The 11,643-nt window shown below is 46.2% G+C and overlaps 2 protein-coding genes across 3 annotated transcripts in view; one reads left to right on the top strand and one right to left on the bottom strand.

Moving 5' to 3' along the window:
- Positions 1 to 115, bottom strand: part of VPS26B (VPS26, retromer complex component B) — a 13,123-nt gene extending 13,008 nt beyond the window's left edge. The window contains exon 1 of the mRNA XM_005428515.3: positions 104 to 115. Within this exon, the coding sequence (XP_005428572.3) occupies positions 104 to 115 (12 nt within the window). The remainder of the gene's footprint in view (positions 1 to 103) is intronic.
- NCAPD3 (non-SMC condensin II complex subunit D3) overlaps positions 65 to 11,643 on the top strand; it is a 35,443-nt gene continuing 23,864 nt past the window's right edge. Inside the window, exons 1-12 of one of the 2 annotated variants that reach the window (XM_031063225.1) lie at positions 65 to 222; positions 1,022 to 1,197; positions 1,285 to 1,458; positions 2,218 to 2,279; positions 2,535 to 2,622; positions 3,885 to 4,018; positions 4,696 to 4,768; positions 5,066 to 5,188; positions 5,329 to 5,584; positions 6,905 to 6,967; positions 7,146 to 7,229; positions 10,025 to 10,098. In XM_031063225.1, coding sequence (XP_030919085.1) covers positions 114 to 222; positions 1,022 to 1,197; positions 1,285 to 1,458; positions 2,218 to 2,279; positions 2,535 to 2,622; positions 3,885 to 4,018; positions 4,696 to 4,768; positions 5,066 to 5,188; positions 5,329 to 5,584; positions 6,905 to 6,967; positions 7,146 to 7,229; positions 10,025 to 10,098 — 1,416 coding nt within the window. In that variant the 5' untranslated portion in view covers positions 65 to 113. Of the gene's footprint in view, positions 223 to 1,021; positions 1,198 to 1,284; positions 1,459 to 2,217; positions 2,280 to 2,534; positions 2,623 to 3,884; positions 4,019 to 4,695; positions 4,769 to 5,065; positions 5,189 to 5,328; positions 5,585 to 6,904; positions 6,989 to 7,145; positions 7,230 to 10,024; positions 10,099 to 11,643 lie in introns of both variants that reach the window. The other variant, XM_031063224.1, reaches the window with a different exon arrangement.

The following is an 11,643-nucleotide window of genomic DNA, read 5'->3' as shown; positions in this document are numbered from 1 at the left end:
GGCTAGTTTGGGATATCCATGTTATTATGGGATTCCTGACTATTCCTGTTTTGCCCTAGAACGTCTGGATCTTGTTTGCTGAGAGCAGCCCATCCCACCAGGCCCTGGTGGCCATGCTGCATCACTTTGTGCACGTGGGCCAGCACAAAAGAGCCAACGCACAGCAGAGGGTGTTTGCTCTGCACTCAGCTGGGCTCTACCTGCTGCTGCTGGAGATCCCAGGTGAGCCCTGAAATGTTCCTCTTCATGCCTGGGACAGCACAAGTCAGGCAGGGTCGGGTTTGTAACAATTCCAAGTGGAACAAGTGGTGGCTCTGGGGATTTCATCCTTGGGGATTCCACGAGCTGAGCATGGTGTGAGTGCTGAGCATTGTCACTGGACTCCTGTCACAGAGGGGTTTGGTGGCCCTAGAGCGGGTCTGTGTCCTGTGACAAGGTGACCAAGGAGAGTGCACAGAGCTGGAACCACACAAGTCCCTCAGCTTTGACAGTCAAGGCAGGAGCTTATTCCTGTTCCTGCTCTGTAAGCAGGGAGCACTTCACTGTGCAGCACATTTAGATAGGTTTGCTTGTGAAAACAAAAATATCAGTTTAAATTGACCAGCAGCTGAGTGTTTCCAGCAGGTTAGTTCACAGCTAGATCCCTTTGTATTCCAGCAGGCCCTGAGGTTTTGCTGATGCCCAGGGTGCAGCTGGAAGGGGTCATTCAGCTGGTGATGCTGCTGGAATGTGTCACTGCTGATGATCCATCAGCCTGGTGCACTTCAGGCAGCTCTTTATTCTTCTCTTGAACTTTCTTTGGCTCTGGGGCACCTGTGGAGAGATCACAGAACCACAAACTGATTTGGGCTGGGTGGGACCTTAAAGCTCATCTCATTCCATGGGCAGGGACACTTTCCACTAGACCAGGTTGCTCCAGCCTGGCATTGAACACTTCCAGGAGTGGGACATGATGCCCAGGTGGTTTGATGCTCTCTGTATTTTGTTTGGAAGAGGACTGATGTTTGTCTTTTCTGGGCAGGCAGCATAGCCAACCAGGTGTTCCACCAAGTGATGTTTGATAAATGTCTTCACACCCTGACAAAATGCTGGCCTCAAGAGATGAAGAAAAGGAAGAAGGGACAGTCTCAAAGCTCTCAGCCCAATGCCAGAAGGAACAGAAAGAAAGGGAAACCATGCAGGACTGACAGCTCCAGTGTAAGATGTTTGTGCAATCCCTTCAGATACAAATCCCTAGTAATAAGCAAATTGTTGGCAAGCTGTTTCTCTTTTCTGCCAATATAGATGGAAGAGATGTTGGAAGAGGAGAAGGAAGAGGATGATGAGAATATTTACTTCTCAACAGAAGATCTTCTCCAAGTCCGCAATGCCATCTTCCTTCTCTTGAAAAACTTCCTGAGGCTTCTGCCCAAGTTCTCCCTGAAAGAAAAGCCTCAGTGCATGCAGAACTGTGTGGAGGTAAGAAAGATCCAGCTTGAGGAGCTTTATGTCCCCTAACCCAGGCTTTTTGGGGACGCAGAGCACTCCACACGGAGGAGGTGGCAGCCCTGCCTTCCATCACCTGTCCCTGGTGGGAACTGGGGAGATGTGGGAGCAGGGTGGCAGCTCTGTGTCTGTCCCTGCTGCTGGACACTTGCAAGTGTTTTGTTCATGAAATCAGAAGGGTTTGGGTTGGAAGGGACCTTAAAACTCATCTTGTTCCACGCCCTGCCATGGGCAGGGACACCTTCCACTGTCAGGTGGGGGCAGGGTGGCATCTCTGTGTCTGTCCCTGATGGGAATTGGGGAGATGTGGGAGCAGGGTGGCAGCTCTGTGTCTGTCCCTGATGGGAACTGGGGAGATGTGGGAGCAGGGTGGCAGCTCTGTGTCTGCCTCTCCTGCTGGACACTTGCAAGTGTTTTGTTCATGAAATCAGAAGGGTTTGGGTTGGAAGGGACCTTAAAACTCATCTTGTTCCACGCCCTGCCATGGGCAGGGACACCTTCCACTGTCCCAGGTTGCTCCAAGCCCTGTCCAGCCTGGCCTTGGGCACTGCCAGGGATGCAGGGGCAGTCACCACTTGTTCCTGGGGAAGATTCTGTACTTTGGGCTCTGCTTTTGTTCTGTTCAAAGGAGGTGTTTAAAAGTTAAACCCAGTGGTGTGACCCCAGACATCCAGAGCCCTGCACAGCCTCCCCTCAGGGCGCTGAGCTCAGCTTGGCTCTTTTCCCTTGCAGGTCTTTGTTGAGATGACCAGCTTTGAGCCAGTGCTCCACGAGTTCGGGTTTTCAGCAGCCATGTGAGCAAACAATTCTTAATATTTCTTAATGTTTACATGATGGTCTGAACAACAGTAAAGCCCTCAGTGCTTGTGTTGTTGTCCTGTTCGTATTAAAATGAAAGTGATAAATTCTCTTATAATCAGAATATGTTCCACGTGCTGACAGCAAACAGCATCTTGTGAATATTGAATGTTTCACAGTCAAAGAGCAATTTTAATAGTCACATTTACTCTGATGAGAGGTGAAGACAACTCTTTGCTTTCTTTCCTTAGGGATGTTAATAAAGCCAAGTACATTCCTGAGCTGGCCTATTACGGACTTCACTTGCTGTGCTCCCCTCTCCATGGCGCAGAGGATAAGGTACAAGTTAAACAGAATCCTTAACATCCTCACAGCAGCATGGAAAAGGAGTGGTTGCTTCTTTCCTTCTCAGCATGTCCTTTTCGCTTGGATGGTTTTTACTTTTCACTTCAGTTTCCCTCTTTGTGCCATCTTTGCTGGGTCAGAGCAAAGATGGTTTTTTCCACCCCAGTCCTTATTTGCTGCTGCACTTGTGTGCAGTGAATTCTGTGCTCTGCTGACTCTTATGGCAAATGAATTGAAAACAAAGGAGATCTACAGTGGCATTGGGTCTCTGAACCTTGAAGAAGAGAGTTCCAGGTGGCTGCCTTTGCCTGGAATGTTGTGATTCCCTGCTAGATGGAGCTGCAGCACCGCCTGGCAGCGTGTGAGGGGCTGGGCTGTGCAGAGCTCTGCACTCAGTGAGGCTGAGCAGGGCTGGTTCTTGTTCAGAGAACGCTCTGGGATCATGGAGCAGCCAGTTCTGCCAGAAACTCCCACCTTCATTTGTTTAAATTGGCAAGCAGAGCAGGGCATCTCCCACTTACCTGAGTGCTGCTGCTCTGCATGGGCTGCTGAAGGTTGGGTGTGCCCAGGCTGTGTCTGGGAGTCTGGGTGACCCCCCGGGCTGGTTCTGAGCCTGCAGGCTGGGTAATCACCAGCAGGAAAGCCTGGAGAACACACCAGCCTGGTTATTCCTGAGTGCCAGCCCAGCTCCAGCAGCCTGTGTGTCTCTGCCTCCTTGGTTTCTCAGTGCAGCATGCGCTTTTTGTTGGCATTTGTGGTGACAGCAAGGTGTAGTCACTGTCCTTCCCAGAGCTGCCTCATCTTCCCTGCCTCTCCTGCTTGCTCAGGGAATGTCAGGATCAGGAGGCAAGCTGTGGTCCCAAAAACTTGGCAAGGGATGCAACTCCAATAGTTCAACTACAAAACATGCATTTAGCTTAAGACATCTCCTGTGCAAAACCCAGTGAGTTTCTTCAAATTCCAAATGCTTCTGGCAAAAAGAAGTCCACAGGGGACTTTGGAGGGGGGACTTTGTTTGGAGGGCAGCTGTTAATGCTTTCAGAAGGCCCTTCTGAGACCTTGCTGAGCTTGCATGAGAACACCACAGCCAGGAAAGGTGTTGTGTGTATTTAGAAAGTGTCCTCTTGGGATTTCTCTGCTAAGAGTCATGCTTTAAGCTGTGCTGCTGTTTGGTTCTAAGCTTGATTCAGAATTGTTTCATGACCCTGGAGTGCCCATCCATGGAAAAGAGCCTGGCAATCACCTCTTCTTTGCAGACCCTCCGATGTGTGTTCCAGCGACTCCTCAGTGTTCTTCTGATGGTGGAGAGCAGTGGGGGCTCCAGGCATGAGGCCCTTCCCATCACATCAGCTGTGACCAGCGCCAGGAACCAGGCTGTGAAATTCATCAGGTGACATTCAGAGCTCTGAGCGTGGCTGCTCCTTTCTTCTGGCATGCCTTTGCTTTGCTGTTGAGGTGATAAAGGGATGAGACAAACTGGCACTGGCTTTGAAGTTGTTTGTGCAAATGAGGCTTAATTAAAATGTCTGGAATGGGAATTTACCCAGCTTGCTGGCAGAGGGGGAAGAAGGTGCTGTGGAAAGGACCCATTTTCTGTATTTTGCTTTGTGTCAGTTTTTCAAGTCTTGTGTTTAACTACAGAGAATTGTGGAGGAAATGAAAGATTAACGTGGAGCTCATTCCTCTGTAGTTCTTGCTCTCTCTTGCTTAATGATGTGGTTTGCCTGTGTTTATTCCCCCTTTTGGGGATCCATGTTGTTGGAAGTGTAGTTTGTGCAGAGATCCCCAGACAACATATAAAAGTAGATTAAGAACAAAGAAGTTTTTCATGTTACCCTTCTACATGTTAGAAAAGTATGGGAAGAAAGTATTTTGTGCCTGCAAAGCCAGGTTAATGTGGGAAGCAAGGATGGTTCTCTGAGCATATTCTGCTGCATTCATGATTCCAGAATCATGGCCACTTTTCCTGACTTTTCAAATGCATTGCAGAAGGAATGTCCTTGACTTTTCCTCTGTTATAAACCAGCTGTGTTAAAATCTGCTTCTCTCTCTCTCTCCCCTGTGCAGTTCTCTGGTGGATGAGCTGAAGGAAGCTGTTTATCCTGTTCTGCGAATCCTGCTCCAACATATCTGTACCAAGGTATGCCAAGCTCTGCTTCTTCTGGGGCTGGGGAACTCATGTGGATACATTGGAACATCATTAATAGTTTAGGAAATCTGTTTTCACAATCTTCTCTAAGGAATGAAAATGTGCGATGGTGAAGTAGTGACTGAGGAAGCTGTGATGATTTTTGCTGTTGTTGAATGTGAATATATCAGCTCATTAAATAAACACTTCTCTTAAGCCCTGAAATGCCTTTCTGGCAACCAGAGCAGAGCAGTGAAGAATCACAGGGTGTCCTTGTGTGTTTGAGGTTTTAATTAAATTTTCTTTCAGGTCCCAGACAAGGCTGATTATCGCACCTACGCTGCCCAGGCTCTGGTGACCCTGCTGGACAAACTCCCTTGTGCAGAGTTTGCTGAATTCATTGCTTGGCTTTATAAATACTCACTCACCAAAGTAAGTGCATTTCCTTGATGCTTTGGAGATGAAGGGTTCAATCTCAGCACTGAATAGCTCTGTCACTGCTGGTACCCAGAGGCAAGAAAACCCCGTGTTCAATTCCATTAACAGAGCGCCTTGTGTGCTTTTTCTTCCAGCATGTTTCCTACAGAGTGTTTGCTCTTGATGTAGCCTTGGCTTTGTTGGAGCTGCCAGAGAGGAGCCCAGGCAGCTCCTTGTCCCAGGATCAGCAGAGTTTGCTAAAGCACAAGTTTTTAGTGCAGGTCGTGGTGTTTGGCCGGTGCTCAGACAAAGCCCCCGTGGTCAGGAGCAAAGCTCTCAGCAGCCTCGCCCATTGTCTCGAGATGAAAGCTGCTGCTACCTTGGAGAGCATTCAGGACTTACTACAGAGCTGTGAGTACTGTGGGCACATGAGGTAATGAAAATCATTCTTGAACTTTCAAGGGGATAATTGCTGGGAGGTAGGAGTTGTCAGGAACTTAAAAACTGGCACTAAGCAGAGTCCTTATGTACTGTGTCATAATGAGCAGTAATTCACGAGCTGTTGGGAAGGATGAAAGTTTGACAAGAAAGTCTCACAGATATGTGTGTTTAGCAGAAAGATTTTTGAATGTAGAGTCTGATGAAGGAATAGAGATGGAAGCAAGTTTTGATATAGAAGAAAAGAATTGCTGAGCCAGTCTCACTGGATAACTAAAGAGGCAAAGGGTGTGTTAGTTAGAAGGGGTTTTTATGACTTAGAGCAAAAGATAAACTCACTTTAAACAGGAAGATGGTTTTACCGAGCAGAAGGGTAGAACAGGCAAACAAGCCTGCTGATGTTGCAAGTAGAAAAAAAGTCTCAGAGTTTTCCACTGCAAGAAAACTGAAAAACAACTTCTAGCTTAAACTGTAATGTACTGACTTCTAGTGATTGGAGAACAGTAACATGAATAAGATAATTACAGTAGTTATGATAGGCTAGAGATAAACATTAAGGTATAGTTTGGCTCTACTGTACTAAGATGCTCAGCAAAGAAAAGTATAGAATGCATTGTAACCAAAAGCAGCAAAGAAAAGTATAGATAACCTAAAGAAAAGTATATAATGCATTTGTAACCAAAAGAAAAGGATATAATGCATTGTAACCAAAACCAAAGGACTCCAGGCCTGCCTGCAGCTGGAGCTGACAGCTGTAGGCACAGCTCTGTCACCCACACCCCTGGACTGCTGCAACATCTTGGATAGAATAAAATGCATTTTGGATACAATAAACTGCATTTTGTATACAATAAACTGCATTTTGGAGACCCACCTGGAGTCCCACATCTTTCATTTAAGCTCTTACAATGCGCCTTGTTCCTTATGAAGCCTTATATTTGGGAGGGATTTATCCTCCTGTATCAGTTCTAAAGAGATTCCTCTGTGAGGTCCCTTTGAAGGATGTTTACAGACAACCAAAATTGCTCATTGGGAGAAAAAAAAAAGCAGTTCATTCTTGCCTGACAGCTGATTAAATCTTGAGTTGCCTTTTGCTTCTGCTAAGTTGTTCTGTTCGTGACTGGCATGCCGAGCTCCCCCAGGTGTGCTGAAGGCCAGATGGCACAACTCAGAGCCTGCACTCAGCATCCCACGGCTAGATTGCTCGCCCAAAAAGAATTTGCACTGGCAGGGATGATATCCAGAATTCAAATCATTTGTTTGATTTCCTTTTTTATTTCTCTTTTTTGGCAGCCTCTGTCCGCACAGTGTTGGAAGCAAACACAAACACTGCGAGCGTGACAGTCAGTGCAGAAGGTATAGAGTCATTCTTTTCCAGTAAGTCTCAGGCTTTTCTTGGCATGCCATTTCCTAAAAAACACACATATCTGTTAAACCTAGGGCATGCATGAGGCTCTCTGTTTAACACTGAACCACCTTTTTGCCAGGTGAATATACGCTTTTGTTATTCCTCAGCTTTTATCTTTTCTTTCAGCTGTGTCCAACCATCCACTGAAGACCTTCCCAACTTTCAGAAGTGTGGAGCTGACAGACAGCAGTGACACTGCTGGGCCTGATGGTATGTCAGAATTAAAGCAGCCTTTCCAGATAAGCATTCAAAGCCTTAATTGAAATCAGACTTCTGAAGTGTATTCATTGTCCATTTCTCAAAGGAAGTGGAGAAATCTGTTACAAAACACTTAGGGGTGATGAAGGGGGTGGAATTGCCAGCCATAAAGAAACACTATTTCCACTCAAGTCTGAAAAATACATTTAATCCTGAAATGCAGATGACTGTTGGTACTAATGTGGTGGCAACCCTTGTTGAGAAGCAGGTAATTTATTCTTCCCAATTTGTAATCTGTGTGGAATGTAACACTTGTAGCTCCATGAATTTCAGGGTAATTAAATCTCTTGCTCCAGTGCACAAAGAACTGATCTATTTTGCTGTGTAAAGCACAGCACCTCTCTGTTCTGTAGGCAAGTATCTGTTTCTCTGCAGCATCAGGTTGAAAGCTGAAAGCAGAGTGTCACACGAAATGCCCTGATGCAGCATGGCAAGCTGCCTCTAATGTGTTGATAGCATGAAATCACCATGCAACTTGGCTTTTGTGGCCGGGATGTTCCTCCTTTAAACCTCTCCATTTTCTTTTCCTCTTGTGTGGAAAAGCTTTTCTTCCTAACCTTTCAACCCCTGCCAGGATCTGCGCTCTCAGTTCTTGCTGTTCACCTCCCTTGAACTGCTGACAGTTCAATTCTCTGCTTGCCTCACATCCTGCAGCGCTGCCTTTGTTCCACGCTGCTCCTCGCATGGGATCTCCCTCCCTATCTCCAGGAGCCAGGCTCCAATCTCCCCCCATTGAAAGCTCCTTTTTTTTCAAACACGCTCTGCTGATAAATTTCCTTAATCTGCTCCCTCAGACAGAAAAGTCCTCCAGGCTACTCAAGGTATTGTGAATTCCCCGTTTTAGTTGCAGGCTCCTCGTGCCAGAGGATGCCTGGGTTTGTCTCTGATACCCAGCTGAGCACACACTTGGCACTTGGCAAAACAAATTAAGAAAAGGCTGGAATGAAAAAAGACTGTCTGGAGCTCCAGAGGATTCTGGAATCCAGGGCTCTCCGAGGCAGTCAAGGTGCATTAGCAAAGCTGTCTGGCCCATGCCCGTGCTTGGCTTGTGCCTGTGCTAATTTTGCTCTCCTCTGAAGACCAAACAGCTCATTTCTCTTAGAAAAGAAATAAATCTCAGCCAGGGACAGTCAGAACATGCTCAGTGCTCAAGGGCAGAGATAAGAAGGGTGGGGATAACCTGCAAGGTGAGGTGTGCACTGCAGAATTCCCCCTGCTCACCAGCATCAAACATTTCCTTCCCTTGGGAGTTCTCAGCCCTTTAGAACTTGGGATTTTTGGCTGTTTTGTTGTTTGGTTCTCCCCCCCTCTTTTCTACATCAGAAAAATCAATGTCAAAGTGTGATTATTTGGTCACCTTCACAAGACTGGACTATTTTAGTGGCAAAATCTTGCAGTGGGAAGGTTTTGTGCTCTTCCTGTGCAGCTGCTCTTGGGAGGAGGATGGAAACTGCACTTAGCTGCCCATTAAGAAAGCCCAGATCAAAGTCCCTTTGCTTCCTTTTGGTAAAAATGTATTTTTAAGCTAGTTTTGCTTAGTTCCCTGTGACTAATCCTGTTTTTAATGGCAACAGGATGGATGTCCATGTGAATCTCTAAGTAACAGATCTCCAAATTTGGCATATCTTTGGGAAATCTGACAAACAGCAATAAATAAAAACCTTAAAAGCCATGATAAAATGCTTGAAGTCCTTATGGCCAGTTAATAGCCTAGTGATTCAAAATGTGAGAAATAATTGATCTGTGTATTCAGTTGTGTGCCATTTAATAACTTCTTGCCTTGATGATGTATTTTTTCCCTGCCAACATGCAGAAATAAGTATGAATATGGCTGTGCAGAGTGAAATTTGAGCCCTAACATGACATCCATGGAAGAGAGATGTGTTCTGGTTTTCTTGCAGATTCTGAGGTGGTTCTTTGCAGCTGCTGGTTCAATTCTACAGCCTCAAGGAATTAACAAATGGAGTCATTTTCCCTCTGTAGCTCACAGCAGTTCATACATTGATGCTGTGTGCAGCTCTGAGGCAGAACTCCCAGGAGGTTGTGGGTGTTGTGAGCTCTGCAGAGCCTCTCCTGGCTCTGTGCTGGCTCCTTTTGTCTGAGCTCTGCCCAGGTAGCTCTTCCCACAGGTACCAGGGTTACCTGAGCCACAGCCTGTGCCTGACTCATCTGCTGGGCTCTCAGACTCTGAAGGTAGCCTGACATCCTTTGTGTAGACAAAGAAAGAGGTCAGAAATCACAGATTCACCTTCTTTTTTTTTTCTTTTTTTGCTGTGTGTCTCAAGGAATTTGTTCCATCATTTTCTTTTGTGATATATTAACATGAGTTTTCAAATTAACAAAGTGGGGAAATGGTTTGGGTTTGTTTTCCCTTCTGGCTTATGCCTCCTTCTGGATTGTTCTGGGTGGTTTTAATTGTTCAGTCCTTCTGAAAGTTTTAGGGAGTGATTTGAATTTGTTTTTGCTGATTTACTGGGTTTGTGCTGCTTTAGGGTGGTGAGCCACTGGCACGGGGTGCCCAGAGCAGCTGTGGCTGCCCCTGGATCCCTGGCAGTGCCCAAGGCCAGGTTGGACAGGGCTTGGAGCACCTGGGACAGTGGAAGGTGTCTCTGCCATGGCAGGGGTGAAGCAAGATGAGCTTTAAGGTCCCTTTGAACCCAAACCATCCTGGGGTTGTGTTGTTCCAGCTCGTGCTGTGAGTAATTCCTTCTTCGTGGGGGTAATTATTTTATCTTCATTCTGGATAGGAAAAGAAGTCATGGCCATGCTGAGAGTGAGAGCTGGAGATGAGAAAACCAACGTGAGGAAATCTGCCCTGCAGGTAGGGTGAGGTTTGCATCCTTCCCTGCTCAGTGATTATTCAGAATTGTTAAATAATTAATTAGGCCGCAGCTTTGCTGCGAACTCTGTCACTTTGCCCACTTGTAGCTTCCTGCTCTCCCTGCAGAGTGCCTTAGAGGCATTTAGGATCTTGTTTACTAGCTCCTGATAAGTAAATAATGCAGGCATAATGATGGAAATTTCTCTAGTACCCTTGCTGGCATTCTGTTATTCCGTCATTTGCAAGGAGAGGCTCTTGTCAAATGTCAATAGGCATTTCAATTAAGAGACTTCCTCATAAACTGAAGCATATTAACTGCTTAGTTTGTTTTGACCTTGTTAGCAAAGGGATTTAGTTATATCCAGCCTCTTTTCGAGCTCTGTGCTGCTTTCCTTGCTGCTCATTTCTTTAATGAAGTCATTAGCTTTTAAAGAGAGATGCTTCAATGGAAATTTCCTTGTTTTAAAAAAGAGGTGTCTGCTGCTGACTGCCTTCCTCTGTTAGTCCTCTTCACCCCAGCTCTTCCCCCTCAATTCACACACTGATTTGAGCTTCCCAGTTAGGGCTTTGCAATTCATGTTTTAGTGCTTTCTGATTAAGAATAAAAATAAATCCCTCTTCCTTATTATGAAGTAAGAATAGTGGCTCGTATGAGAGGCACGTTACTTGCAAGGGGAAATTGTGACACCCTCCCTCTCCAGCTGCTGTTCCAGAGCAGCAATGACTGGAATGATGTTTTCTGATTCATTTTCCGTCTCTGGCTGTGCCCAGCACTCATGAATTGTTAATGTGCTTCACTCTGGGTGTGATGAATCTCTGGTTGCCGTTGGTGGGGGGTAAATTGTATTTTTGCTTTGCCACCCAGTGCCCCTGGTGTGCCCAGCCCAGCTGAACCTAAATGGTGGGTCCAAAATGGGAGGGGATTTGGGGACAAAGAAAGAAGTTCATGGTGACTGCAATTCCTGTGAAACAGGAACTTCTAGCCTAAACAGGACAGTGGGGGTCTAGGTAGGATCAGTTGGGTTTGGACTCCCAATTACCCTCCTTGCAATTGTTCCAAATATCAAGGCAAGTGCCGTGAGATGCCTGTTACATGCAGTAATTCTGTCTGGTTAAGGTGTTCCTACCATAATTAATGAAAAGATTTTGAAGGCTGCAAAGCAGTGGGGAGGGACAAGGGGTTTTTTTTGACCACCTGTTTTTAAGCTGCCCCCGAGAAAATTGAACAAGTAGAGCCCGTGCAGTTTGTGATTATCAGTGCAAATGGCAGCACCAGAATGGAACTCAAACCCCTTTTTATTGAGCTCTGCTCCAAACCCAACCAAACATCTTGCAGATGTAAACATAGATGGGAACCCTTGGTGGGAACTTTGAAATGCAACTCTATTGGAATTAAAAACCAATATAGCCAGATGGGACGTGCCTGGGCTTGTCTGGCCCTTGCTGCTCGACCAAAGGCAGCAACTGTGGTGGTTTCACCTCAGAGACACCCTTGGCTATCTGGATGTGTGGTGTTTCACCCCACAGACACTTTTGGCTGGCTGG

This window comes from Geospiza fortis, unplaced genomic scaffold, assembly GCF_000277835.1.
Source record: "Geospiza fortis unplaced genomic scaffold, GeoFor_1.0 scaffold68, whole genome shotgun sequence".
Lineage (NCBI taxonomy): Eukaryota > Metazoa > Chordata > Aves > Passeriformes > Thraupidae > Geospiza > Geospiza fortis.
The sequence above is the reverse complement of the archived record's forward strand: the minus strand, read 5'-3'. Positions and strand labels throughout refer to the sequence as shown.